Source organism: Protopterus annectens, chromosome 1.part2, assembly GCF_019279795.1.
Source record: "Protopterus annectens isolate FY-2018-M chromosome 1.part2, PAN1.0, whole genome shotgun sequence".
NCBI classification, from domain to species: domain Eukaryota; kingdom Metazoa; phylum Chordata; order Ceratodontiformes; family Protopteridae; genus Protopterus; species Protopterus annectens.
The window spans coordinates 206,145,986-206,173,267 of NC_056727.1; the positions used below are offsets into that span (position 1 = coordinate 206,145,986).

Here is a 27,282-nt window from a genome sequence, read left to right on the forward strand (position 1 = left end):
ATCAGCATCCTGATGGTGGCCCCAGTATCTGCTCGGGGGATGGGGGTACAAAGTGGGGTCCTTGAGAGAGATGAGTAGATGTGATCCACCAAGATGTGGGAAGCAGGTGTGTCTGTGTCACAGAATGAAGATGCGCTTTGCAAGATTGTTGACTGTGAATCTAGTGTGAATCGAAGAAAGAAGCATGTAGAAGCGAGCCAGGGAAGAAAGAGTAATGGCAGCAGCCCATAGAGCTCTGCTAAAACCATTCCTGGCCTGTACTTTCTCTGGTTGGCTAATTTACTGGCTATGACTTTGAATGTCTGAAACTGATCTTTCTGTAAGGGTAGTTGACATCGAACAACATTTAATTTTAGCTCTAGAAAGTTTTAGACTGGTGGGGGCAGGGCTGATGATTTTTAGAAGTTCAGTCGAGATGCCAGTAAGAAACAGAGTACAAAGCTACCTCTGGTAATAATAAGCTGCTGCCTGGTGGTGGTGAGTGGAAGAGCTGGAGTGAGATCAAAAACCAGGAATAATGGAAACGTCTGGCAGGTGAGCCGCCGACCAGGAGCATACATTTGGTGAACACACTTGGGGGCTATGAGTGAGACCAAAGGACCTGAACTGCTAACTCTGACTGGAAAACCCCAGAAGCGGAGAAATCTCCTGGAAATCTCTGTGAACCGCCTGTGAATAGTGCATCCTGAAGGCACGAGATTGAAGATCTCCAGTTGTCCTTCTGTTGTGAGGGCAGAAGAAGGGTAGAATCATTGGAAGAGTGTCTTCCTTGGTCTCATCTTGTGCTGAGATCTTGTCTGGTCTCCAGTGATTTTTTTTTGGGGAAAAGAACCCTGAGTAGATTCCGGGGCTCTGAATGGTCTGTTGCTTGGCTGAAGGGAATGGCTTTTTTTGCAGTTGAAACTAAACTTCTATTTCTGCAGCAGTTCTTAGACGAGAAACTGGGCAATTTTAGGAGAATAAGAGAAAAGAACTTTCCACCGAAGGAATTATGTAACCTTGGATATGATACGATGTAGAGAGGGAATCTGAGTGAGGGTCTCAGGGGCTTTAGATACAGTGATAATGCCAGGCGGTTGACCTGGTGGAGGGACCCAGTGCCGAGGCTGGGGGGATGCTGAAGGCCCCCTCTCTGGAGAGGCTCTCTTTTTGACCACTGGACCCCCTCTGCCTCTAAATGTCTCGGAACCACTCTGCCTCTGCCTCTAGGGGTAAGCTGACCCGTGAAGACTTGGAAACTGACTTGAGTTCTTTGGAGACCTTGGCTACCACCTTTCTAAGGTTTGGGGTCTTTCTGAAGAAGGGTGGACAAAGAGGACTCCTTCTGCAGAAGGAAAGAGTCGTCCTGCTCACACCCTCGGCAAGTTTTCAAAACTTGAGGGCCAAACAAAGGGCTAAAATGTGAGGGAGAATTTGGATCATTGGCACCTTGAAGGGATCTGCATTAGCCATGAGCAGTTTGCAGTGGGCTTCATCTCTAGAAGAGCTACACCCTACTACCACGGCTCCAGCATATGATATTAGCAGCAGCACATGTGCCTAGCTGATGGAGGAGTTTAGTATGGAAAGCAATTTTTCCTGGCTTCTGGCTAATTGTTCCTTCCTGAACAACATCACCCACCATAGCTCCTTGAGGATATCCCTTTGGAGAACTATGAAGTGACATGAGTAATTCATGGATCCTTAGCAAAGGGGTGTAGAGAAAAGGGACCAGAAAATATCCATCTGTCAGGTAGTCCCTAGAGTCCTTATTCCTTCACTGAGGCCCAATCATGGAAAGGGAGTGGCAAGAGGGACTTTTTGGTGCACGCCAGGACCTGCCATGGCATCAGCAGGGGACACCTTAGTATCACATTGGCAGTCACAAGGAGCAGTGGAGAAGCGCCTCTATCGCCTAAAGACTGGCTCTGCAGAGTCAGAAGCTAAAGGCCGTATCCCCAGGTCGAAGGGAGGGATACCGCCGAGGTGGAGGCCTGATCCAGGAGGAAGTCCAAGGGCCTCTAGGTATGCATCTCATCCTCAGAGGAGGATGATTCTGTTTATAGTTTCCCAGGATGTTAAGGATCAGTTTCCTGTAGAGGGGGAGTTGGGGACAGATCTGAGATCTTGGGAGTCCTCCTGACTCATGGAAACCTCAGTAGGAGAAGTGATGAATTTCGAGTCAAGAAGTTAGAGAGACTCCTAAACTCTTCACCTGTCCTCGGAGGAGGGCAAAGACTGAATCCTGGGAAGGAGAATTCCCAATGGAAACAGTCCTGGAGGATCTCTGGGTCCTGTAGCACAGAAGAGCACCAGTTCGAAGCAGCACAATAGAGGGGGAGGAGCTAAGGGAAGCCACTGCAGCAGAATACCAGTGGCCTTTACCCAGGCAGGTCGTATGCTCCCTCCGGGGCAGGTCGAGAGAACCCGAGGGAGAACCCGAAGGGGACTCAGGACCCATGTAGAAGCCGAGCCGAGTTCATAGGGCAGGGCTCTCAGCCGAGCTCCAAGGGAAGAAGTGGGTTAGGACAAGGGTCCCCTCGGAGTACCCCCACCAGGGAGGGAGACCAATCCAGCCGAACACGAATCCCTCTAAGGAAGATCCAGAGGAGCTGAAGAAGTAAGGAGGCTGAAGGAACAGCAGGTATCTGTCCTCCCCAACTAGCAGTAACCCGCAAGCTCTGGGTAAACTCAAGCTCTGGGGTAGAAGTTGAAGGGACCTATAGCCCGAGGTGACCACCAATATGTCGGCTATTTGCCAAAGTGATATGTAACATTATGGGCCCGGCCGAGTGACTTAAGTAAGGAACTGATGATGAAGAAGCCGCCCAATGGAAAGGGCATGACCTGAAGATGAAGCTGATGAACTCCGTTCGAAAGGAGAGAGACTCCCGGGCGACATCGGCGGAACCGGGAGACCTCCGAGAATTCTCGGGAAAGGCTGCTGGATACCCGATGAACTATAGAACAATTCCGGGGGTGACGGCACATGGGGCCGACACCCCAGCTAAATGCATGCGGCTCCAGGGGGAGCATCCGAATCTAACCGATATTGATTAGCCGGAAGGTGATGAGCCGGTTCGTCTGATGCGGCTGGGTGGTGGAACCCAGCCGAGAATGACCATCAGTGGTCGATGTTCAGCTTCAGCACCGATAGCCAGCGTTGCGGAAAAACGGATGAAGCTTGAATGCGGCTCCAGCGGGGCGATCTCACAGAAAATGAGTGAACCCACAGGCTTTGACACAGAAGCCTGTCGAATAAGAAGACAACGAATGAAGACTCCGCCTGAAGGCCGGATTAGGCTCCGGCAAGAGCCCCAGGTGAAGTGTGATTTCTTCTTTGAGACAGGACTCAGACAGCACAGTCGTGACATACTCCCTGCCTGACAGCTTTTGACATGGTGACCAGGCAATGAAGGCAAGAATCTGACAATTGCACATCAGACACATCTTCGGCAGCAAACACACACACACCTAAACACAAAACCTTTTCTTTTGAAATGGTGTAATTAAACTAACAAACACCAAACAAGAATTAATTAAACATTAATAAGATAACTTAACAACACACACACAGGTTTTGGGGAGGGGAAAGGGTGGGAAAAATAAATCTTAACAGGAAATTTGAGAGACAGGAAATTTCTGTCAGAAACAAACTCAATTAACAACACTAGGTATTAAAGTGAAAAAGATATGGGGCTGCAAAGTAGTAAAAAAAGTAAACCACAGGCTGGGAGAGTGAGGTGAGCATAAGCTATAAAAACGACAGCAGCAAGAGATCTGAGTGCCTGAGCGATGATACCATGTTTCACCATGCATATGTTGAAAATAGATCTGTTACCATTGTAACATGATGTTTTATAACAATATAACAGCTATGAATGAAAAATTGTTTTGTGATGTAATTTATATAGATTTAACTTCAGCATTTGACAGGATCAGAGACAAAATACTGATCAATAAATTAGTACAACTAGGTATTGACGTACTCTTGGTAAGATCGATAGGTGCATGGCTTACAAATAGGACATGGCAAGTATCATACAACTGGACAGGTGAAATCCTTGGTTACAGTCAGGGTGTCCCACAGGGTTCTGTCCTACGCCCTTAATTGTTTAGTTTGTATCTTTCAGACCTAACCTTTTCATCTGAGGTGTTCACAGTCTATATGCAGACGGCTTAAAATTGGGTAAACTGATTACATGTGTTACTGATAAGGTATATCTAGCCACAGGAGAATAATATGCTGATTAATACATCAAAAAATAATCATATGAGATTTGGGAGACATAAACTGAAAGATGAATATTTAATACAGCACACAGTGATTGAAACTGTAGACTCATTTAAGGACCTGGGTTTATCAGTAGACTCAGCTATGAATTTTTTCTAATCATATCAACCAATCGGCTAATGACAGTTATAGACTATAGGTTGTATAAAAAGATTTATAAAGTCTAGGAAATCAAAAATGATAAAGTCATTGTTTGTTAGTTACATTAGACCCAAACTTCAGTGTCAATATGGAAATCCTATAAGACAGTGGTGCACAACCTTTTTGCGGGGAGGGCCACTACACAAATTCTTAATGCATCTGTGGGCCACCTCAAAATACAGTAAGTTGTTATGAGTTAACAATAGGTACCATTGACTGCCATTTTTACTTAAAACGGCAGACATGAAATTGCCTGTTTTCTACATCAAATTTGCATTTAACTTTATTCTGGCTTGCAGACATGACTTATTACAAACTCTTGCAGAAAGTTACTACTGTTTACAGACTACAAGTTATAAACAACAATGAATAGTTACTTCCATAGCTAAAATTAGAGGTGTGCGCAACTGCAGTCAATTAGGTAAGTAAGTTCATGACTGGAATAAGGCATAGCATTTTTTTCACTTTTTTAAAACATTTTTGGTTACTCTCTGGGGCCGGATGGTGTTGCATCGAGGGCCGAACATTATGCTTTTTATTACCTATGGTACATCTTTATTGAAGGAAAAACTGCTAACTAATAATATGCCTAGCAGAGCTGCAGCTGGCTAATCTACTGCCCATTGCTTCTCCACAATCTAGTGCCCCTCAACTTTAAGTTGAGGGGCAAAATCAATAAGATCCACTCCCTGATCTTGTCCTTTATGCCTCAGTTAAGGAGCCTCACGTCTGTTTTTGTCTCTCCTCAATCTGAGGAGTAAAAGAGAAAAAAAGCCTTTTACTTTAAAACTGTAAACAAAATATTTGCATCAGACAGTTTATTACAAATTACACCACACCTGTAGTGTTGAAGCAAACACTTCAGTCCTGACAGACAGCATTCATTTCCATACTGGCATTAGAAAAGCTGGTATGGAAATGAATCTCAGTACTGCATTACCGAAAGCACATCCTAATACCTTTTGCCCAGGGTAGCTTTCTCCTTCAGCCCACCTTAATTATGCTTCTGATGTTTAGAACCTTATAATATGTTGCATTTTCTAGATATCTCTCTTCAGTGTCAAGATCCTTAATTGGTCTTTGCAATATTTAGTTTTAATTTATTTTTTTTAATCTATTCACTGAAATAAGTTGCATCTATTTGAAGTGTTTCATATTCTCCCAGATTACTACCAAAAGCTCCCATCCAATATACTGAAATACAGTCAAAGAGGTGGTATGTGCTCCACAACTATGGACATGGCACAGACAACACAGGATAAAATGATGAATGCACTATCACACCCAGCCTGTCCATACTTTATATCAGATTGGGGCTGGGCAGGGCAGAGTCATCATCATTTGTACATGTGGAAGGGCACAGAGTGACAGGTGACTGCAACACTGTGAGATTGGAAAAGGGCATTCAAGATGAATAATGTACCTATATGCTCTGGTAGGTTGTGGGAAGGCAGGGCCCACATCCTCCATTGGTAGTGTGAAGCTGTAACATGTCTATTTGAAGTACCTACTGTGTTGGCTTGCAGTGTTGGGGCTTGCTGTGGTCCATGGCAGGGAAGATGCAGAGTTAATGGACTGTGTATGTGCATGTGTACTAATCATGATGAGTGCACAGCCTTCCCCAATGTAGGTACCACAGCCCCCTCCCCCCATTTAGCACATAAACTAATGAAGCCTATTAGCACCCCTGTTTGTGAATCATTGCTGGTCCTCAATGTGTTACCCAAACATGTTGGCATTAGTCATGCATGCGTTGGTAACTTTGAGCATGTGTATGCCTGTAGAGCCATGGTGCACCATTATAACTAATCTCAGCACCATGGTACAACATGCTGAACTGCTATGCTGCATGACTCATGTTCCACAAACTTGTTCAGGTGCATATGGATACCATTTTGCTCCTCAAATGGATATGACTGAGAGGCCATGGCTGCATCAGGCACTGTGGAAATCAGGACACCAGCATGGTGTATCAGACACAGCATAATATAAGGAAACAAGCATGAGTAAACTGGAAGAGTACAGTGGAAATATAACAAGAGCATCCATGGATGTGAGAATTTAAGTTATTATGAAAGAATAAAATAACTGAACTTGTATAGTGTCTCTTTCAGATATCTAAGAGGAGATCTTATTCGGGTATATAGGGCATTTAGTCATAACTACCTCTGGGAATATTTGGGGTTATCAAAAAGTACTAGAGAATCATCAGACAACCTGTGTAAAAGATTCTGTAGGAATGAGAACTGTACTAATGGGTACTCTGACAGAATAGCTGATGCATGGAACAGACTACCAAATTACATTAAAGCAAGTACTTGTTTAGATATTTTTAAAAACAGCCTGGACACTTATGGGGAACAAGTGTTTTGGTATATTGTCAAGGTAAAAGGGCATTAATGCCGGTGCTTGAAATATTTGTATGTATGTGTGTATGTATGTATGTAGGTAGAGATGTTAAGTAAGTGAGTAGCAGGAGAAGTGAGAGTTACCACCAACTCAAACAGTTGGGGCCCCAGTTTAACATATTATCCGAAAGACTGTGTAACTACAAATGTCCTTTACCACCTTGACATCCTTGAATGGCAACGGCTAGGGAGAATAAGGAATTAGCTGAACGCGTGATTTTGTTTAAATAGAATGGAGTCACTGCATTGTTCTGCAGTCCCAGATGTAATAAGCGGATAAAATCTCTTAATGAATTTACTGTCAATAAAGAATATTTGGTAATGCAGTAGCTGGAAAAAGTGCAGGCTGCCAGGTAGAGCAGTGTGTAGCTCCTTACGTACAGAAGGAAGGGGGAGGTAATCTATAGCTGTAGTGGGGTAATAGAAGCTATCTTTGATTCTTGTGATACAGAAGAGGCAACAGCGGACCACTAAGAACAGGTCAAGTAAAGACATTAAACTTTTGCAGCTCCTGTTAAAAACAGAGTGTGATTGAGATAACAGAAATGAAAAAATAAGAGTGATTCTTTACTTCTTACTGGGTCAAAATGTTCTCCAAAGAAAGTCTGTTTACATAACCAGAATGTTCTAACCACAAGTAAAGTAACATAGCTTTGGACAAGAAGTATCAATCTAAGGAGCCTCTTCTTGCAGAAGAGGAAACAGAACCTACCAAGATAACATAATGCACGTTGTTCTTATTAAGCACAATCAGACTGAACAAGTTTGCCATGCATTTCCCATTCAATCTTTTTTGAGGGAGAGGCGAGAAAAAAATCTGGAATACAACTGTTTTCCTTATACCCACACAGAAAGTCTATGCAATCCTCTCTTGTCTACTATGGCAATGGAAAACACAAGTGAAGAAAATGGACCTGGAATGAACTCTGTGGCAACCTCAGCCATGTACTCTGAAAAACATAATTTTTAACTCATTTTTCAGTGGTTATTTTTCTCATTTGATGACAAACACAAGTTCCCCATCTAGGGTTGGTGTATGGGAAATGGTGAAGAGGAGAAATAGTAAATCAACAATGCCTGGTTTGGACTTGCCATGAAAAGTACTCTGATTCTCACTCTAGTTCCCATAGATTCTAGGCTGTTTTAACTGCTTATTTTGTTTAAAGGTTTGATTTTTGACTGTTCTGGTGTTTGAAAATGGATGTGGTTTAACAGTGGAAATATTTGGATAACTCAAAGAAGCATTGAGAATCTGTCTTATATCAGCAAAGATCTTTTTTTTCCTCAACAAAATTCACAAATATTTTCTTAGCACACATATCACAATGATCCTGAGAGTTTCAATGTATATCTATTGGAAGTCTGAACTGACATAATTTTGAAATGGCTATAACCATAGTCATTAATGCTCATAATTGCTCCAGTAGTTTTACAATGAAAACATCAGCAATGTCACAGAAGTTTAAGTGTAACAGGTAATGTGCCTCGTATAACATCTCCACATGAGATTTCATCAGGTTGGGATTCAAGAATAACAGAGTCTGTTTCACTCAAACATCAACAGACTACTCATGAAAATTCATCTGTCTTAAATAAGAAATAACATATCTTCACCGAAGTCCACTTTTACAAAAGATGAATCTGACAAAGCTTTAGATAATCATCCTTGAGCAACAAAAATTAAGCAATGAATACATCCTTGAAACAATACAAAAATTCTGACTGTAGAATATGTGAGTAAATGAGGCCACCACAGATATTCTCTCTGTACATTTGCCTAAACAGTTCATTCTCAAATTATCATCTTAATTCACTTCAGCATTTTGGGGAGGGGAGGCAGAGCTGATCTTGATACTCACTGGGTACAAGGTGTTGAAACTAAACTGAACAGGATGCCAGCCCTTTGTAGAATGCACAAACACTCTCACACATGACACGTGCACTTACAGGCAATTTGGAGAAAACTATCTCACCCATGGTACTTCTTTGGAATGTGAGAGGAAATTGGACCACTCACTAAAACCATTGTAGATACAGGGAGGATGTGCAGATTCAACACACAAGGCACCTCTGCCAAGAAATGACCTGGAGAATCAAGACTGTGAGACATCAACACTATATGTTGTGCAACTGTGACACCTTTCTCCAAATATGAACAGTTTTGAAGTGCAGGGGAGATAAAAGGCTTAGACTATACACAGCACTACAATAAACACTATTTAGCACATCACTCAGTTTTAAATCCAAACTCTCCCCTTCTTGATATAAAACTGGAAAGTTGTGGAATACACAGTGGTAGAAAGATTGGTCATTCAATGGTGATGTAGCAGAATACGAAATATACCAAATGGTGACTAAATAACAGGTACATAACCTGTTTATGATTTTCATAGCCTAGAACAGAATACATCTTGCAAAAGCAAAATTATATTTTTCATCAGAATAAAAAACCTCATCACTGAAAAGGAAAACGAGTTTCAAAATGAACAGACTTTACTGCTGAAGCTATTAACCAGCACATGTGCTTCATTTGATCAAAATTGGAACATAACTGCTTTTCTAACAGTAGAAACACTCACCTGCATCTAGTTACAATTACTTCTGCTACTTAAGAAGCATACATACACACATTAATATAAGTCTATTCATCACTAGTTGGTGTTTCATTGTAACACTGCTATATCTTAAATGAGGCCAGACTGCAAACTGTTCTTTCAGTTCTGACAATCTAATGGCTTCCATTCTGCAGTCACTTGGTTTCTGCTTTTTAAGCAGCAATTTTTAAACATCCTCTCCTTGGCACTAACACTAAAATTTCCTGTATAGACACAGCATGTGGTTCACCTATTTAGCAGGGACAGCTACCACAAACTAAAGTCTGCTAGAGCAAACAGTCCATATGTACAGCAGCTAAAACTCAATGTTCCAAGTAGTGAAAGACTCCCCTATAGAAAGAAGGAGATGGATTAGGACCTTACAAAATCTTGTCATGTAAGACATGGAAGTAATCACAGACTTGCCTACTACTGTCAAATAGGAAGAAAGTGTAGACAAGTGAACCTCCCCAAATTTGTAACAACAGTAATATGTCAAACAAATCCAACACATAACCAAGCACTGCAACTACAGAAATAAAAGACTGGTCAAAATTACTACTGGCACACTGATAAGACCACCTCCATTTTGAGATATGACAAAGGGGAATTTTATGGATGTAACTCCCATCAATCACAAAACATTTACTCTGTTGACTGGAAAAAAATCCCTAAATTATGAAAATCATATTAAAGGAATTTAGAAAAATTACACACATAAAAAAGAGTATTATGGCAAACTCTGACAGATGAAAGGACAAAAAGTTTATAAGCACCATAACATCTATCAAAAGTCTACAGATGAAGCTAAAATATGTTGTGACATGCCCAATGCCATATTGGAATGCAGAATTGAAAAATATCTGGTGAGCAATAAAAACGGTGTTTTGGACAACAAAAACAAGTTCCTCAAAGGCTGGATAACAGTGACAGAGCAAGTATTACTGAACTTGATTGAACTATTTCAATTTTTAACCAGTTATTTTTCTGAAACTGGTCATGAAATATTCCCCTAAGGAATACAATAATGTGTCTGCAACTGGTTCTTTATATAAGACAGTTTTATTTTTCTGTCTTTTACATTGGATTGATGCATTCAAAATTATGAAATCTTATTTTCTCAGACCACAATACTGTGGGTCTCACAGAACAAACATTAGACTGTTAGTAAGAGACTTAAGGCTTTCATTTGTTTTCTTACTGAACATTTGTAAATAGCTTTATTTGGTGGTTGTTTCCCAGCATATGAATAAAAGGTGTTACTCTTTCTGTTTATAATCCTAAATATGCCTTGCAACAACAGCCCCTAAACCCACTATAATAAATAAATAAAGGACAGCTGCATACCTTTCCTAAGATCTTTGAGAAATGGATTGTTGGTCAATTTATGCAGTACTTTGACGATAATGAGATAAAGTAAAAAGTGATTAAAGCCCATTTTGTTTTTTGTTCAAGCATTTACCCCCTGACTAGGTCATTGTACTGTGTTTATAATCTAATGATATTTGCAGCTGAACATTATCTACAGTCAAATATTCTCCTGTGCTTTATCTATACTATTTTCCTCTATGTTCTTACCCCTGCTTAATGCTAGATCAATATATTCTAGTTTATTCTGCCATAAAGTTCCTATCATAGGAAACGGAGTGTAAATTTAACTAATGTCAGTTACTTTCTAATTGTTCTTGGGCAAATGTAGTAATTTGCCATTGTTTTGCCACATCATATCAGATTCTAATTATGAATTTTGTTAATACTTTTCTGGTGCACATTGATCTTTATTGTTAATTTCCTATACAGTGTTCAAATACACCCCACATGAATTGTAAGCACTAATGAAGTTTTCTGTCTAACACGTACTGCCTACTATTTACAATGAAAGTCATTATTTTTATGTATGCTATTACATATATGATTCTGATTCATTTTGCAAAAATCATTGGTTATGTGTATGTATTACATTCCCATACAGGGTTCCGGCCTTCACATCCTGCCATTTCCTGACAAATAAGCCACCCCTTCATGTAACATAAATACAGCCCTTGCATTGGTAAACACACTCCTTGTTAACAAGCCTCATTCCAGAAGCACCACTTTCATATACCATGTAAAGTGTTTTGTGTGGTAGCCTTGAGTGAAATGGAGTCCTCAACCCATTGTCCATTGTCCACCTGGCACACCTTTCAGTCTACCCACCATTAACTTCCTATCATGGTCTAACAACAACATGCAGATTATTTTTTGTTTTGTTTTCTTATACTTTGTTTTACTGTTCAGCATGTCATGCTTGTTTTCAACACATTTTAAGTGGCGAAAACTGCACTGGAGTAACTATGGAGGAAAGAACTTAATTTAGTCGGGTAGCAATCCCCAGAAATCATGGGGTTCTAGAGACTCTGAGGTGCATTTTAAAACTTTTTTTACAACCTTTTGATCCACTGATGTTATGAACAAAAGTCATCAGTTAAACAAAAATGTCGTATTGTTAATTTTTTAAGAAAGAAATAGGTTGTGTCCAAGACTTAATATTCAAAACTGACAAAATAGCTACTGATAAGATTAGCAGTTACCTGTAAAGTCAGAAAAGAAATTCTTGTAAGAACACATTAATCACATCTAGGAATACTGCCTGCCTCTCTACACACAAAAAAGAGGCACTTACCTTCTGTGTACCTCTCTTGTGTTAGATTGGAATAAAAGTGAAAGCAAACATGACTATAGTCAAATATTTTAAGCTGCTGCTGTCATACATCTACTTAGCATGCCACCTTAACCCTTACCTCCAAAAAGGCAAACACCACCTGTGTACCTGATGTCAAACTGGTATGAAAGGAAAAGAAATTAAAGACAATATCATTCCTTAATAAATGTTGCTGTAACATGTATATACACAGCATGCCTTCTTACCTCTCCTCCCAGAAGACTGCCCCCTGTGTGTGTGTGTGTGTGTGTGTGTGTGTGTGTGTGTGTGTGTGTGTGTGTGTGTGTGTGTATATATATATATATATATATATATATATATATATATATATATATATATATATATATATATATATATATATATATATGTGTGTGTGTGTGTGTGTGTGTGTGTGTGTGTGCGCATGCGTGCGCACGTGTGTGATGCTCAGTTATAATGAAAGTGAGAAAAGAACTATGAATAATATATTCCAGACAGGTTATAGTGACCTTCTATATACATTTCTGAAGAAAGAAAATATAATGACTATACTGTCCTCAACCCCCCCCCCCTACAAGCTGTAGCAAACTTCTGTGCCCACCCCAAAGCAGGTTTTGTTCTATACTAGGTGGGGCTCAGGGCAGAGATCCATATTAAGTTGGTGTCAAAATTCACTTATACAGTCAGAGTCCTGTGGGTATATTACCAGGCCCCTAGAAGCTCTATGATGCATTCATGCTTTAGCTTCTGATTAGTAATGATTTGTTGTCTTTTCTTCTGCTACCTAGAAGATTTATTCATGTGAACCAGTACTGTGCATATATTCACAATAATATAATCAATTATATGTTTTTAACACAGACACACACACACACACACACACACACACACACACACACACACAGGCACTGCCCCCTTACAGACAGGTCTAACAAAAGATACACTGATTTTTCACAAAAGCACAAATTCATGTATGCATACACACACCTGAAACTGCCCATAACAAAATACATAAACGCAGACACACAGACACACTACAAGCTTATCAACATGCCTGTTGGTGAATGCCAGTTCATCTAATGCATGTCTTTGATGTGTGGGAGGAAACCAGAGCACCTGTACAATATTGCACAGAGACAGGAAGCACATGCAGGAGAAGTCACAGCAAAGGATTCAACTAAAGAGACAAGCTTCATGTGATAAACTGCTTTCGCACACACAGTGCCCAGACCACCAAAGACAGCTACTTGTGTGCAGTGCTGACATATGACTGTGAAGAGAAGTGAAACAAATTATGACCCACTTGTTGTTCTTAAATGCACAACATATACCTGCACATGCATAAAAGCATATGCCATAGTAATCATCAGTTTATACTGATTTCTTCAAATGCCACACTGTGTGAATGTTTGAAACTGCTCCTTTCACCAGATCAGTGACTGACTTTTTAGCAGTAATGAAACAGCAGAGGTAAAAAGCCAAAAGACAGAACAACAAAACAGCAGAGGTAAGTCACTTTTATCCATAGCCAGGCTCTGTATTCATCAATTGCAGCTACTTTTCTGACTGTGTAAACATCTGATGTCATGTCTGATTGTGATAAAAAGGGGGTGATAAAGAATGACAGCTTACTTTACATAAATGTACAATAGTTCTGTAAAGCCAGATTAATGACAGTTTAACCTGATCATGGCAGCAATGTCAGTCAATTCATCCACAGACAGCACCAGCTGTGCCTTACTGTACTCTTCAAATGTCAGAGTAAAGTAACATTTAAAATAAAAAATATAAAGCCAAAAATACTGGGAGACTAAGACTTTAAATAGAGAAACAGATTTTAAATATTGGTGGTATATACCTAGAAAGTTGCTAGAATAGTTTTTGCATGAACAGGCATTTTTTCTGAAGGATATGAAGTCTGAAACTCAACAATCTGTCATTATTTAATGCTTCAATCTGTAATGATTTGTCAGAAAAACAGAAATTTTATGAGGAACAAATGAAAAACATGAGACAACTTCAGGAACATTCTGTGAAATCACAGACAGAGCTTATGTACCCATCATAAGGTTTAATTTCTTTACTCAAACATTCTGGAGAAAGGTAAAATGGAAAGGGGATACAAAAGACCAAAAAAGCAGGGACATTTGTTAAATAGTACTTTTAATTTACTTAAAAACATTGGAACAACATGTTTTGCACCCTCAGCATGAATATCTGAGCATCAAGACGTAGAAAACTCTAATGTCTGGCATCACTGACTGGTTATAATCCTCAATGATTTATCAGGAAAAAATACAACAAACTTCAAAAATGAGGCAAATCAGGGAAGTTAAGACATGAGAAGTAGCATCAGTTTTCCTTCTCCCCTAAAACATCACACTTACTGCACACAAATTACTTCACTGATACATCTACCCCACCAACACTCTCTGTGGGGTAAAGCTGCAGGCAACCACCACAAATCCTTCTTTGAGAATGCATACATACATACATAAATAAATAAATAACAAAGTTTGTGCCACTAAGAACCACTCCCATTTATTCTTTAAACTTCATAGGCATCTCAGCTTTGTTTTCTTCTTTCCAGTTAGCTGTCTTTAGTGTGATGGTTAACCTCGCAGCCAGTTAGTCAAGGGGAAGGCGAGTGGGAAACAGTGTGTCCTAAATGTCAACACATCCATCGCCTGTGTACTTATACTCTGACATTATAAACAAATGCTGCTGACTCTAGGGACAAACACATAATGCTCCCAAAACTGGAGTGGGCACGTGGATAACCAGAGAACCAGGTGAGGGGTGCCATCTCCAGATAATCTAGAAAAAAATAGACATGTGGCAACCTTATCCCCATCTATAATTTTTATGTATTAACTTTGTTCCAGTCATGTTTTATTTTCAGTTTATGACTAAGTTCTTTGTATTGTATTTAAGTTCTTTGTTTTCTATTAGTCTTAAACACTCTTGTGATTTTGCACAAACTTGTGACTCAGTTTACAACTGAAAGGGTTCCATCCATCCATCTGCAACCCTTTTTCCCATTTTTGCATATAGGGTCAGATGCCACTTCATGACAATCATCTAGAACCAAGGTTCACACCGCAGGGTGGCTAGTCCTGCCACGGAGCTGAAAGTGCTACAAAATGGAATTAAAAACTCTGTGATACAATGAGTGTGATCTGCCCAAACAGCTACTGTAGCATTTAAATTGTGCTTTCTTCTGAGGACGTCCCCATGGACTTTGCCTGTATTTTTTTGCATTAATTAAGCCTTTGCAGACTGTATATATGATTACTGAGTTAATGCTACAGGCAGATAGTATTATACATACCCCTGCAGGCCAAGTATGAAAAGGTTAGTTAAGCAGGTAGCTATTATTAACATTTAACTACAGACAGCATTACATATAAAGGCCACAACTTTACTGAATGCATTCAAGCATCAAATGCTTGCTCTCAGCAAACTTTTTTTAATATTATTAGTGAAAGGTTATCACCTGTCACTAAAGTGCATCCTCTGTGGATAATGCTATTGTGATCTTCTCCACTGGTCAGCAATACATTTCTTTCATTCTAAATTCTTATATCATAAATCCACTAGTGGTATGGTCTCTCAAGCCATACCACTGGTACCAAAGAGATTCAAGTATAAAAAGGCATTAAAATATGAAAGCACTAATCAATTCAGTAAGTGCAACTTGTTCACAGAAGCGTACAGAAAATATCCTATTGGTCTGCACTACCCATGCCTGAAAACAAGCTTAGCATTGAAAACTCTACTGAGCACAGCCTTTGGCCTAGATCTCTAGACCTCTTTCTTACAACTTCATCTGGGATTCATCACTGCCATCCAGTGCTCACCTACTCAAAGTAGTTGTAGTTGAATAAACTCTTACATTCACACACACACACACACACACACACACACACACACACACACACACACACACACACACACACACACGCACACACACACACACACAAACTAGTTGTGATGTAAGCCTGGTAGTATTCTTAAACACTACTGCATTCTGTCCTGACCCAAGGTAGTAAACTGCCACCACTCCATGTTACCAGGCTGGGGACCTTCCAGTTACTGTTTCACTCTTGTTAATAAGCTAAATAATTATAAACACAAATGATATTGTCTAGCAGAAATGACTGGCCACTTAGAGGTGCATGACAGAAGCTTGTCAACAATTAGCAAAAAAAGGCCTTCCAAGCAATTAATAAATAAACAGGTGACCAATAAATAAAAATACTTTACTTAAGAAAGAATGAATTAAATAGTACTCACTGCAGGTAAATATACAGGGAAATATGCAACTACACAAAAAAGATAAATAATAATTTTGAAAAATAGATTCCACAAACAAAATCTTATGTCTACACTTAGACTTTATTCTAACTAATTCTGAACTGAAAGAGTTACTGAAATGTAGCTAATCTAGCTGAATTTTCAAAAAATGTTACATGTATTGCACTGTGCAAAGAACACTGAAGTCTGTACATCACAAGCACCAGGGTGGCTCTGTCTTCTTTATCTCTCTCTCTGTTCATCAGCAATATGGTTTATAACTTTATACACTATTACTATATTTAAAATTAGCTTATTTTAAGTGTGAGTAGCAATTTATGTTCTTTGTTTGCCACGGAAGTCTGGTCAGAGCTAGCATTAGCACAAAGTGCAGAATAGGGTGTGGCTAGTGGAGTTATCGTTCAACTCCCCTTTTTGGGAAAATATTCCATGTTTGTGTGTGTATGTGTGTAGGTGGGTGGTGTGCTTGTGCTCAAAATGATTCTGGACAAGTTAAATAAGTGTTGGAAAGACTGTAAAGGAAGGCACTGGGTTCATTCCAAGTTGGGTAAAAATATGGGGAACTGGGGATTACAATTCTGATCTGCAGATGTACACTGCAAAGAGTATTTGGCTGTTGTGTTTACTGGCTATTACTCAAGGCAGTAGTATGAATTTGCCTTATACTTTTAAGGCCAGTTGTCTCTTGCATATTAACAGTAATGTGGATTGAGAGATTATATCCATGCTCATGAAATACTTGCTGCCATGTATGGATTTAAAGTCATAGTCTTTGACTATTGTCTCAATCAATATGTCTTAATTTCACCAGAAGAGCCCCAAACTGCTGTGTCTTTGAGAAGAAACAGGAGGAATGACAGAAATCTCTATAGGAGTTCACAAAAAATATCCTCTACATTTAGATTCTACAACTAGAACATACGGTTTCATAAAGATATGAGTTCTATACCATAGCATGGCATTATTAACACTGTTTTACTATCAAAATGCCACAGCTCAAAAGGTTTAGCCTACATATCGCCACAACCCTCCCTCGAAAGCTGGTATGCCGAATACCAACATACATGAAAATAACACTGAATACCAAACCTCTCTACTGCTCCAGACCTAGGAACAAGTCCTAACATGGGTCTGGAAGGGGGACAAGTACAGTCAGTAATGCCAGTATTCAACAATTCGACTGTTGACATGGCGAGATTCACGCTGCTGAACTCAACCTTTGGAGCAATGAGTTTTTAATGGTAAACCGTTGGCACCTTGTATTAGAAACCCACAGATCCCAAAACAAGTAGCTGATTCCATCTTCCACTGGTAGAGTGTATCCTGACAGAGTACATGAAGAAGACTGCTTAACGTCTTGCATCAGTAAGGCATGCAGTCGGCTACTGTTTAGCAACTGACTTGCCTTCCCTGTCTAGATGAAGAGAGCAAAAACAGCCAAAATATCAGCAGTCAAAGAGATTCAACAACCTGAGGTCCTGCAAAAGTACTATATTCTATATTACAGCATTTACCTATGTTGGAATGAAGCAAGAAAACTGGCACATGAATAATCTGGCCAAGGAAAAAAAATCTTCAATTTGTTTGGGAAGGAATTTTGAATTACTACCTAAGAGACAATATAAATAAGGGGAACAAGGTGTCTTATGCTATAAAGTATGAATCTCTAAAACATGAGCTAAAGACTCAGCCAACAAGCAAAGTTTTAAACATTAAGTATCATAACTTGACTGAAGTAAGTAATTCAAAGGGAAAGTGGACTAAACAGCCCAAACAAAATGCAGTCCCCTTATGTCTGGTTTTAAATGTTATGTTGGCTTTGATGAACACACAGATCTCATCCATCATAGGAGCTGTTTTATTCTCCTCTGGTTCCTGAAGGTCTACGAGTTGAAGCTTGATCACAAAATATGTGAGACAACGCTATAAAATGAAAATGAGTGGTCCATTAAAAGAATGACTGTATCAAAATTATCTAGCCATCTGAAACTTACTAAAAGAACATTTCCATGTAGCTGAATGCATTACTTGTGCTGATTTACTTGCACACATTGTGGGGCATACTGAACATTTCTGCAACCTTTAACTCAGAAGCCAAACTCGGAATAATAAAGAATAATGGTTGGGATGGTCAGAGTTGCAGTGATGCCCCACAAAAGATTAACTGGCTAAGAAGGGCAGACTGACAGCTTCTGGAACAAGCAAATTAAAATTTCACACCATCAACACAGTGCCAGCACAGTCTTACAGGTTCATAGGAGGTTACTAGGATAATGGTCACAGGGCCTTTACAAGCCTAGCCATGTTATACCTGTGTTTTCTAATTGACTTTGGTTAGATGGTCTTTATTCACAGAGGTGAGTCTATCATCAGCACCCACTGCCCCTGTTCATGAGGGGCACAGATGCCACCCCCCAGTGTGAATTTATGGTCTCCCATCCAGTTGACTAGGTTTAGCTTGAATAGGGTTATTAAGAAGCTCTGTTTCATGTAAACTGGGAGTTTATTCCACAGGAGCAGTAATCTCTGGAAGATGCATCATCTCTTCAGCATATTCTGATATTCTGTTAATGTCACAGACTAGGTTGAGATTTCTAGAGTCAGTGACTCTTGTCCCATTTCATAGGCATATCAAACTAATCCTTAATCATGACACTGAAAGATAGGAACTAGCAAGCTATTATACAAGCATTTAGTTCAAGACAAGGATGAAGGGTCAAACCTGTAGGCTTCAAAACCTGGCTGTGGAAAGCAGACAGATGAAAGCATGAAACTCTTGTTTGTGGCAAATGTATCTCAGTCTAATTGGTCACAGAGATGGAAACATTCTGGATAAATTCATTCAGACATTCTCAGTTATTATTCTGGACAGAAAATATCTAAGCCTGTCTAGAAGAAAACTGGTTATACCCAAAGTGTCATAAGCTAGGTGTTTAAATTCAATGCCTGTTATGTAAACAAATGGGTGTACTTTTGAAGAACTAAATCGAACTTCAAAAGTACATCCACACTAACGTGAAAGTGCACTTTCACGAAAGTGCACTTTCGTGAACCCGTTAGACCGAACAGGCTAGCAATCACGGACCTCAGGGTTAGGGCTCAGGTTACAGTAAGGGGACAGTTAGTAGGGCTATCCCCTTACCTTGACTCGTGCCCTAACCCTAAGGTCCGTGACTATCACACTACAGTGGAGGACATAGCCCATTTTTCAATGTCCTCCATTGTGGTGCGGTAGGTTCAGCCTAGTGAGCTTAAGGGAAAGTGCACTTTCGTTAAAGTGCTCTTTCGCTTAAGTGGGGATGTACTTTCCCATTTCGAAAAAGTGAATTTTCGTTGTAGGAAAGTACACCCAAACAAATATGCTTTTCATTTCTCAGTGAAGAGGGCAGTACTATGTCTCAGTTAATTAATTTATTTTCCATCTTTATCTAAAAATGGAAAATTTTTCAAACAGAAATATTGGTTTAATCAGTGCAGTTTCATAGCAGGCAGTTTAGAACATAGTCTAAGTCATTATGAACTAGTACCTTTTCATAAGCAATTATTCTTGGTTATGCAATTATCAGACACATTTAAAACTCTACCAATAATTAGCTTCTCTAACATGTTAAGAGTAATTGGTTCTAAAATTTAACAAAGTGATCTGAAGGAACATTCCTCTTTTCATATACTGTAGTGCAACAATCAAAAGAGGTCCTCAATCTTGTGTAGCTCCAAGAGGATTGTCGAGGCCAAAGTGATACAGTTTCAGTGTTACTGGATCCTATGTGACCCCCCACTTAAAAACCTATACTTAACAGAATAAAGTGACAGACTTATTATCTTATGAACTCACATGATTTGGGTAAGGTGCAACAGACTGTAATAGCAGAAGGCACAATTATATCAGACAACAGGCCTAGCTAGTGTTGTGTACAAAAGTAGTAGAACCTCCTTCCTTGTCGATGTTACTGTACATAAAGTAATATGTACGAAATGTAATGCTTTTTATTACCTATGGTACATCTTTATTGAAGGAAAAACTGCTAACTAATAATATGCCTAGCAGAGCTGCAGCTGGCTAATCTACTGCCCATTGTTTCTCCACAATCTAGTGTTGAGGGGCAAAATCAATAAGATCCACTCCCTGATCTTGTCCTTTATGCCTCAGCTAAGGAGCCTCATGTCTGTTTTTGTCTCTCCTCAATTTGAGGAGTAAAAGAGAAAAAAAGCCTTTTACTTTAAAACTGTAAACAAAATATTTGCATCAGACAGTTTATTACAAATTACACCACACTTGTAGTGTTGAAGCAAACACTTCAGTCCTGACAGACAGCATTCATTTCCATACTGGCATTAGAAAAGCTGCTATGTAAATGAATCTCAGTACTGCATTACCGAAACCACATCCTAATACCTTTTGCCCAGGATAGCTTTCTCCTTCAGCCCACCTTAACTATGCTTCTGATGTTTAGAACCTTATAATATGTTGCATTTTCTAGATATATCTCTCTTCAGTGTCAAGATCCTTAATTGGTCTTTGCAATATTTAGTTTTAATTTATTTTTTTACTCTATTCACTGAAATAAGTTGCATCTAATTGAAGTGTTTTATATTCTCCCAGATTACTACCAAAAGCTCTCATCCAATATACTGAAATACAGTCAAAGAGGTGGTATGTGCTCCACAACTATGAACATGGCACGGACAACACAGGATAAAATGATGAATGCACTATCACACCCAGCCTGTCCATACTTTATATCAGCTTGGGGCTGGGCAGGGCAGAGTCATCATCATTTGTACATGTGGAAGGGCACAGAGTAACAGGTGACTGCAACACTGTGAGATTGGAAAAGGGCATTCAAGATGAATAATGTACCTATATGCTCTGGTAGGTTGTGGGAAGGCAGGATCCACATCCTCCATTGGTAGTGTGAAGCTGTAACATGTCTATTTGAAGTACCTACTGTGTTGGCTTGCAGTGTTGGGGCTTGCTGTGGTCCATGGCAGGGAAGATGTAGAGTTAATGGACTGTGTATGCGCATGTGTACTAATCATGATGAGTGCACAGCCTTCCCCAATGTAGGTACCACAGCCATGGCCAAAGCTCCCTCCCCCCATTTAGCACATAAACTAATGAAGCCTATTAGCACCCCTGTTTGTGAATCATTGCTGGTTCTCAATGTTACCCAAACATGTTGGCATTAGTCATGCATGCCATGGTGACTTTGAGCATGTGTATGCCTGTAGAGCCATGGTGCACCATTATAACTAATCTCAGCACCATGGTACAACATGCTGAACTGCTATGCTGCATGACTCATGTTCCACAAACTTGTTCAGGTGCATATGGATACCATTTTGCTCCTCAAATGGATATGACTGAGAGGCCATGGCTGCCATCAGGCATTGTGGAAATCAGGACACCAGCATGGTGTATCAGACACAGCATAATTTTCAATTCATTCTTGCACAAGAACTTTAGGCAGTGCTTGCTAGGGCTGTATGGTACTCCACTGTGAAAGATGAATGCCTGACATGAGATCGTTGGGATGGTGAATGATGCTAATGCATTAACCATGCTAGTTCGCAGGGTTGGCATTGGCACAGTGATCTGAGGTTGATACACCTGATTAACTTTGTTAGTGTGAGGCAGAAATTCAGGAAAGGGGAGCCTTAAATGTACTGCAAGCATTTTCCCCATAGTAATGTTTTCTACCACCTTAGCTTTTTTTTTCAACCAGAACAAGTCACATAATCAGCTAGAGACAATTTTTACAATGGTGAAGGTCTAGTTGTGACACAGTGTACAGTCTGTAATCCATGTTCTCATATCTAGGGAATACTGTACACTACAATCAATGCTTAAATTGACTCTTCCCCAGAAGGCACCACTTACAATCTGTGATTCTGATGCCGGTGATGCTATTAATTTTTGGGTGCTTTCTTTTGGCTGACCTTTCAAGTTCAACTGGGAGAACTGGGTTTGAACCCATTTCCTTGAGGTGGAAATACTAAGCATGTTTTGAGGGTTGAGGGAACCACACATGGAAATGAGGAGGACACCTAAACTCCATATGGACAGTAAGCAGAGGTCAAGATTGAATATTCGATCTTATGTCTGTGAGGCAAAGATTTTAATTATTATGACATAACAGCTACTAAACTATCTTAACTGTTGTTGATGTATATCTTGGAATCCATATTTTATTTTCCAGTAGCAGACGAGCAACAGCTAAACATGGCTGCCTATACCAGAAGGTGCAACTCTCCCAGGCAGCAGGGTGTGTTATGTCCATGAAGTTCAAAGTAAAACTGCATCAGTTCTTGTAGCATATATGTGTACTCATTTTTCCCCACTGCATCATCCTTTAGGGCCAGTTTGTGGAAGAGAAGGAAGTAAGATCAAAGCCAACTCAGGCTTCACCAGTTGATACTTCTTGTGGTGGATCATCAGAGTTTTCTAGGTTTGTCTCTCTCAGCAAGGGTGATGATTCCCCCTTGCAAGAGGAGATAACTGGAGAGGTTACTGATACCCTCAGTGGCTGCTTCTCAGGAGGGGAGGGGAGGTGAAGACTCCTTTTCTGAATTTGGATAAGAGGAGTCTACAATGATCTCCTGGTGTCAATTGTGGATGTTGGTAGCTGCTAAGGGATACTGGCAGCTGAATGTTTGCATCAGCAATGTGGACCACCTTCTGGCATGGCTTGCAGAGTTATATGACAATGACTCAGACATCTGCCAAGTGAAGCAATAAGCCCATAACATTGTCTACCCAGCTGAATTATGCCAAGGTTTGTTGCTGTTTGGGCTGGCCTGGCATCCAGCTATTCCAGTACCCTACCATATTCCTACTCTGGTATTTTTCCTCCCTTATGTGTCAGTCCTGACTCCTTTGGTACTGTCCAGCCCTTCCCAACACCATTTGTCCACCATCTATATGTCAGTGCCAATCTACTCTTCTCCCCACCCTATTGTGTGCATACATATCTGTTGGCTGTTATGCTGTCCTCTTTGTACTGGATGAGCATGAGATGCAGCTAAGCAGCACTACATTGCACTCATGGTGCACATTTATCTGGCCATGCTACCTTGCCTTTGTTGGGATATCCATCACTCTGGTCATATTCCCCACTGAGGCAATGACCCCCCCCCCAAGACAGCATCTTAGCACAGCTTGTCCTGTTAGTGTTATTCCCCTCTCTAATGATGAGGTCCTTTGCTCAGACTGCTGACACTACTCAGTGCCTAATGCATGTATGATTAGCTCTGTGGCTCTTCACACAGTGACTTCTTCAGTGTTGTGTATGAATCTCAACATGAGTGTTTTAACTGAGCTTCCTTAGAAGAAATTATTTAGCTTCTTGCACCATTGCAATATACCTAAAGCTTTCTTTGTGTAATAAAAGACTATTATAACAAAGCTTTACAGAAGGCTAGAGGGACACATCCATCCATCCACAACACCTTTTTCCCATTTTTGTACATGGGGTTGGGGTGTTAATTCAAAAGTAACAATCATCTAGAGCCAAGGTTTACACTGCCAGGTGGTTAGCCCTGCTAATGTAGTTCTTCCATACCATGCACTCACACACATACCCACACATACGGCCAATTTAGAATGTCCAATCCACTTACTGCATGCCTTTGGAATGTGGGAGGAAACCCACACGAATACAGGGAGGACATGCAGATGCCATACAGAGGAACAATAACTTAAAATGCTAAATGAAGAGTGCTATTCCTTAGTCTCTTTTCAAACACACAAATGCAACTCAGGAATACTTAATATGTCTATGGGTATATGCACAGTACATCATGACGCAGCTAGTACTCTTGCACTGAAATTCAAACACCTGATACCCAGATCTAACCATTTTATTTCTAATGTGACATAAACATTGTGGATGGTGTTACTATACTATGTTATATGTGCTGCTTTAGTTGTTTCTGGGGACAGTAGAACTTATTTTTAAACACTTAGAGTGCAGCACTTGTCTATCATAGCCTGAATATTATGATATGCAGAATACAGTGCTGTAAACCACCCTGAAAACAAAGGTATATTTTCTCTAAACCACAATATCTGTACAGGGCATCATGGGAGGCACAACTGATTATTACAGAGCAAACAGATACATGTTTAAGTCATATGGGCTTTTTTAATCTCACATTTGAAACCATCTAAGAATTTGCTATTACCAAAATAAAACAAATACATTCATGTAAAAGCAGTTGGAAACTTATGTGCTAACAGTTTTACTGCCTATTCAGACCATTTTTGTCTCCAGAAGAAACTCTGAGCTAACTCCTAACAGATGTTTTAGCTAATATACAATTATCTTCTGGACAATCTGGTGCATTGTTATGCGTCAGAGTGGTGTTCTTTTGATTAAATACTTCTGAATATACTTTAAGAACAGTTAGTCCCCTTATCTAAGAACACCCCTACAATATTCTTATGCATCAATCTTGCATTAGTAAGCAAATGCATAAGACAATAAAATAAATAGCTTTACAACATGCTTGGGAAGAGTATGAAAGTCAAACAATCCATACAAAATGGAAACAATTACAATGGACATAATGCTGGCCAAACTAAATACGCAACAATGATAAATCATAATCTTTATACTTAAGCCATCTCTCTACAGTTTCTTTACCTCAGCAGGATGTCACTTTATTGCATCTTTTATACAAAATGAAGTAATTTTGTAACAGTCAGCATTACAATATCACATCCTGGAAAATACCTTTACCACTGCTTACCAAGCTTTACTTTTACTGTTGTGATTAGAAAGCTAATGCAACATTTAAATCTGTAGGAAAACATATCCTATGGAATGCCACAGGAATGTATTGATTTTAGTAAAATGTCGTTTCTTAACAGCACTAATTCTTACCAAGTCCAGAGGTTATTGATTCTGCATCAATTTCGTTAGCCTTTTTCTTTGCCACTTCAGCTAGTGCCAATTCACCGTTATCAAGTGCAAGGTAATGGATGTCCTTTAGAAATAATGCAAAATAAAAGATTAATCTAAAATGGATCTTGGACCAGTAACAAAAGAATGTTCAAAAGGAATGACATCCCCCACCCTTTTTTGTTCAGATCACAAAACATGAAGAAAACTGATGAACTGGCTGTTACGTTTTAATTTTCTGAAGTAATGCAAATGTATCAACTTCTGTGCACCTTATCTTTACTACTGTAATCAAATGCACTCCTGTGAGGAAAAGCACATATTTAACTTGCAAAACTATTCAGAATTTCACTGTAGACAAAGACTTTGATAATTACACAGGTTACTGGTGCCTGACAATTAGCACACATACAATAAGAATGAGGTGCCTTTAGATTTAAAATTATCAGTTGGATACTGACCTCTTTCTCCCCCAAGACTTCTCAGATGATTAAAGTTTTAAAGCAGCTTAAAGAACAAGTCTTTATTATAATAAAATTTGAATAATGGTACAGAAATGTAAACAATGTAATCCTTATGTGCTTTCCACTTATTTTCTTTACTTTGCCCTACTGCTGTTCTACAAAATACTACTAGCAATGTTTACACTGCAAGCAATTCAGTCCTTTTGCAATGAAAAATTAAATAGATCAGTCACTCTTCTGCTGACAACAGAATTACTGTATGTGACACCATTAAGTGCCATCACTGTGAGCTCTAAAATGCTACAGTTCCAGCAGACTATGAGGTTAATTATAGACAGGCAAATGTTAATAATGTAAATTCTATATGCTCTTTTTACTAGACTAACAACCTGGGGAACAGATACTTATCAAGAACATGTGAAGTGTATCATTATTCAGACTGTTCACTATTGCCATCCATTAACTATTTTTGCATATTTCTAGAATAATATTCTCTTGAAGAATTTTAAAATACATTAATTATAAATATGTTAGTCATCTGCATGCAGCCAAACAACTATTTCATAGCTTAGTGAGTGTCTTCTTCAGGGCTCAAAATGGTTCTTAAACTCCCATCATAAAACTATGTCCCAAACAAAGATCATATACTTCCAGTGGTTATGCTACGGTATGACATGGTTCCTTGACTCCAGATTCAACAACACTCCACTTTGCTGAAAATTGAAAATAAAATAGGTAGAAAAATGAAGCCCAAGTGATATGGTGGTTTACCCACTACACTCCCAGTGCCGGGGGATTTGCCCCTTGTACCCTCTTACTCACTATAACCTTCTCAAAGGTTCCAAAAACTCAGTACAGGTTTCCAGTTGTGCTAATAACATTAGCCCTGAATAAATGTTCAGAAAATAAACCATCGGTCCCTGTGCAAGGAATACAACATAATAATTTGTGGTTTACAACTTGATAAGATCATTCTGCAGTGCATTATGAGGCATGAAGCACTTGTGCTGAGTTCCTTTAGCATAGAGGCATGAGCTTCTCAGATAAATAACTACATCTTGAAGTATATTACTCTACTCATAAGATGGACTTCCACATCAAAGGTAAGCAAATAAACAAATAAATAAATATTAGTCCTTGTTGGGTGGGGAGCAGAAAAAACAGCTCCATGCGATCATTTGGAAAATGAAAAAGAAAAAGAAAAAATAGTCCCCCGGGTAAGACTTACTTTTGTCAGCATGAGTCACTCACACATACATACTGTCACGTGTGCAAGCGCGCACACACACACACACACACACACACACACACACACACACACACACACACACACAATATATTCTGTTGAAATAACCGGTATGCTTTATAGCTCCAAAACTGCACAGAGTGTATCAATCTTCCTTTATGTGATGTATTCAGTTTCATGTTAAATAGTCATCAGTAGTGAGAGTACCCCATCTACAATCAGGTCCATTTTTAATAGTATATATTTACACTTCCAT

At 39.5% G+C, this 27,282-nt stretch overlaps 1 protein-coding gene across 1 annotated transcript in view; it reads right to left on the minus strand.

Annotated features, from left to right (window-relative positions):
* LOC122788613 (WD repeat containing planar cell polarity effector) overlaps positions 1-27,282 on the minus strand; it is a 2,136,001-nt gene that overhangs the window by 674,577 nt on the left and 1,434,142 nt on the right. The window contains exon 13 of the mRNA XM_044055516.1: positions 25,299-25,401. Coding sequence (XP_043911451.1) covers positions 25,299-25,401 — 103 coding nt within the window. The remainder of the gene's footprint in view (positions 1-25,298; positions 25,402-27,282) is intronic.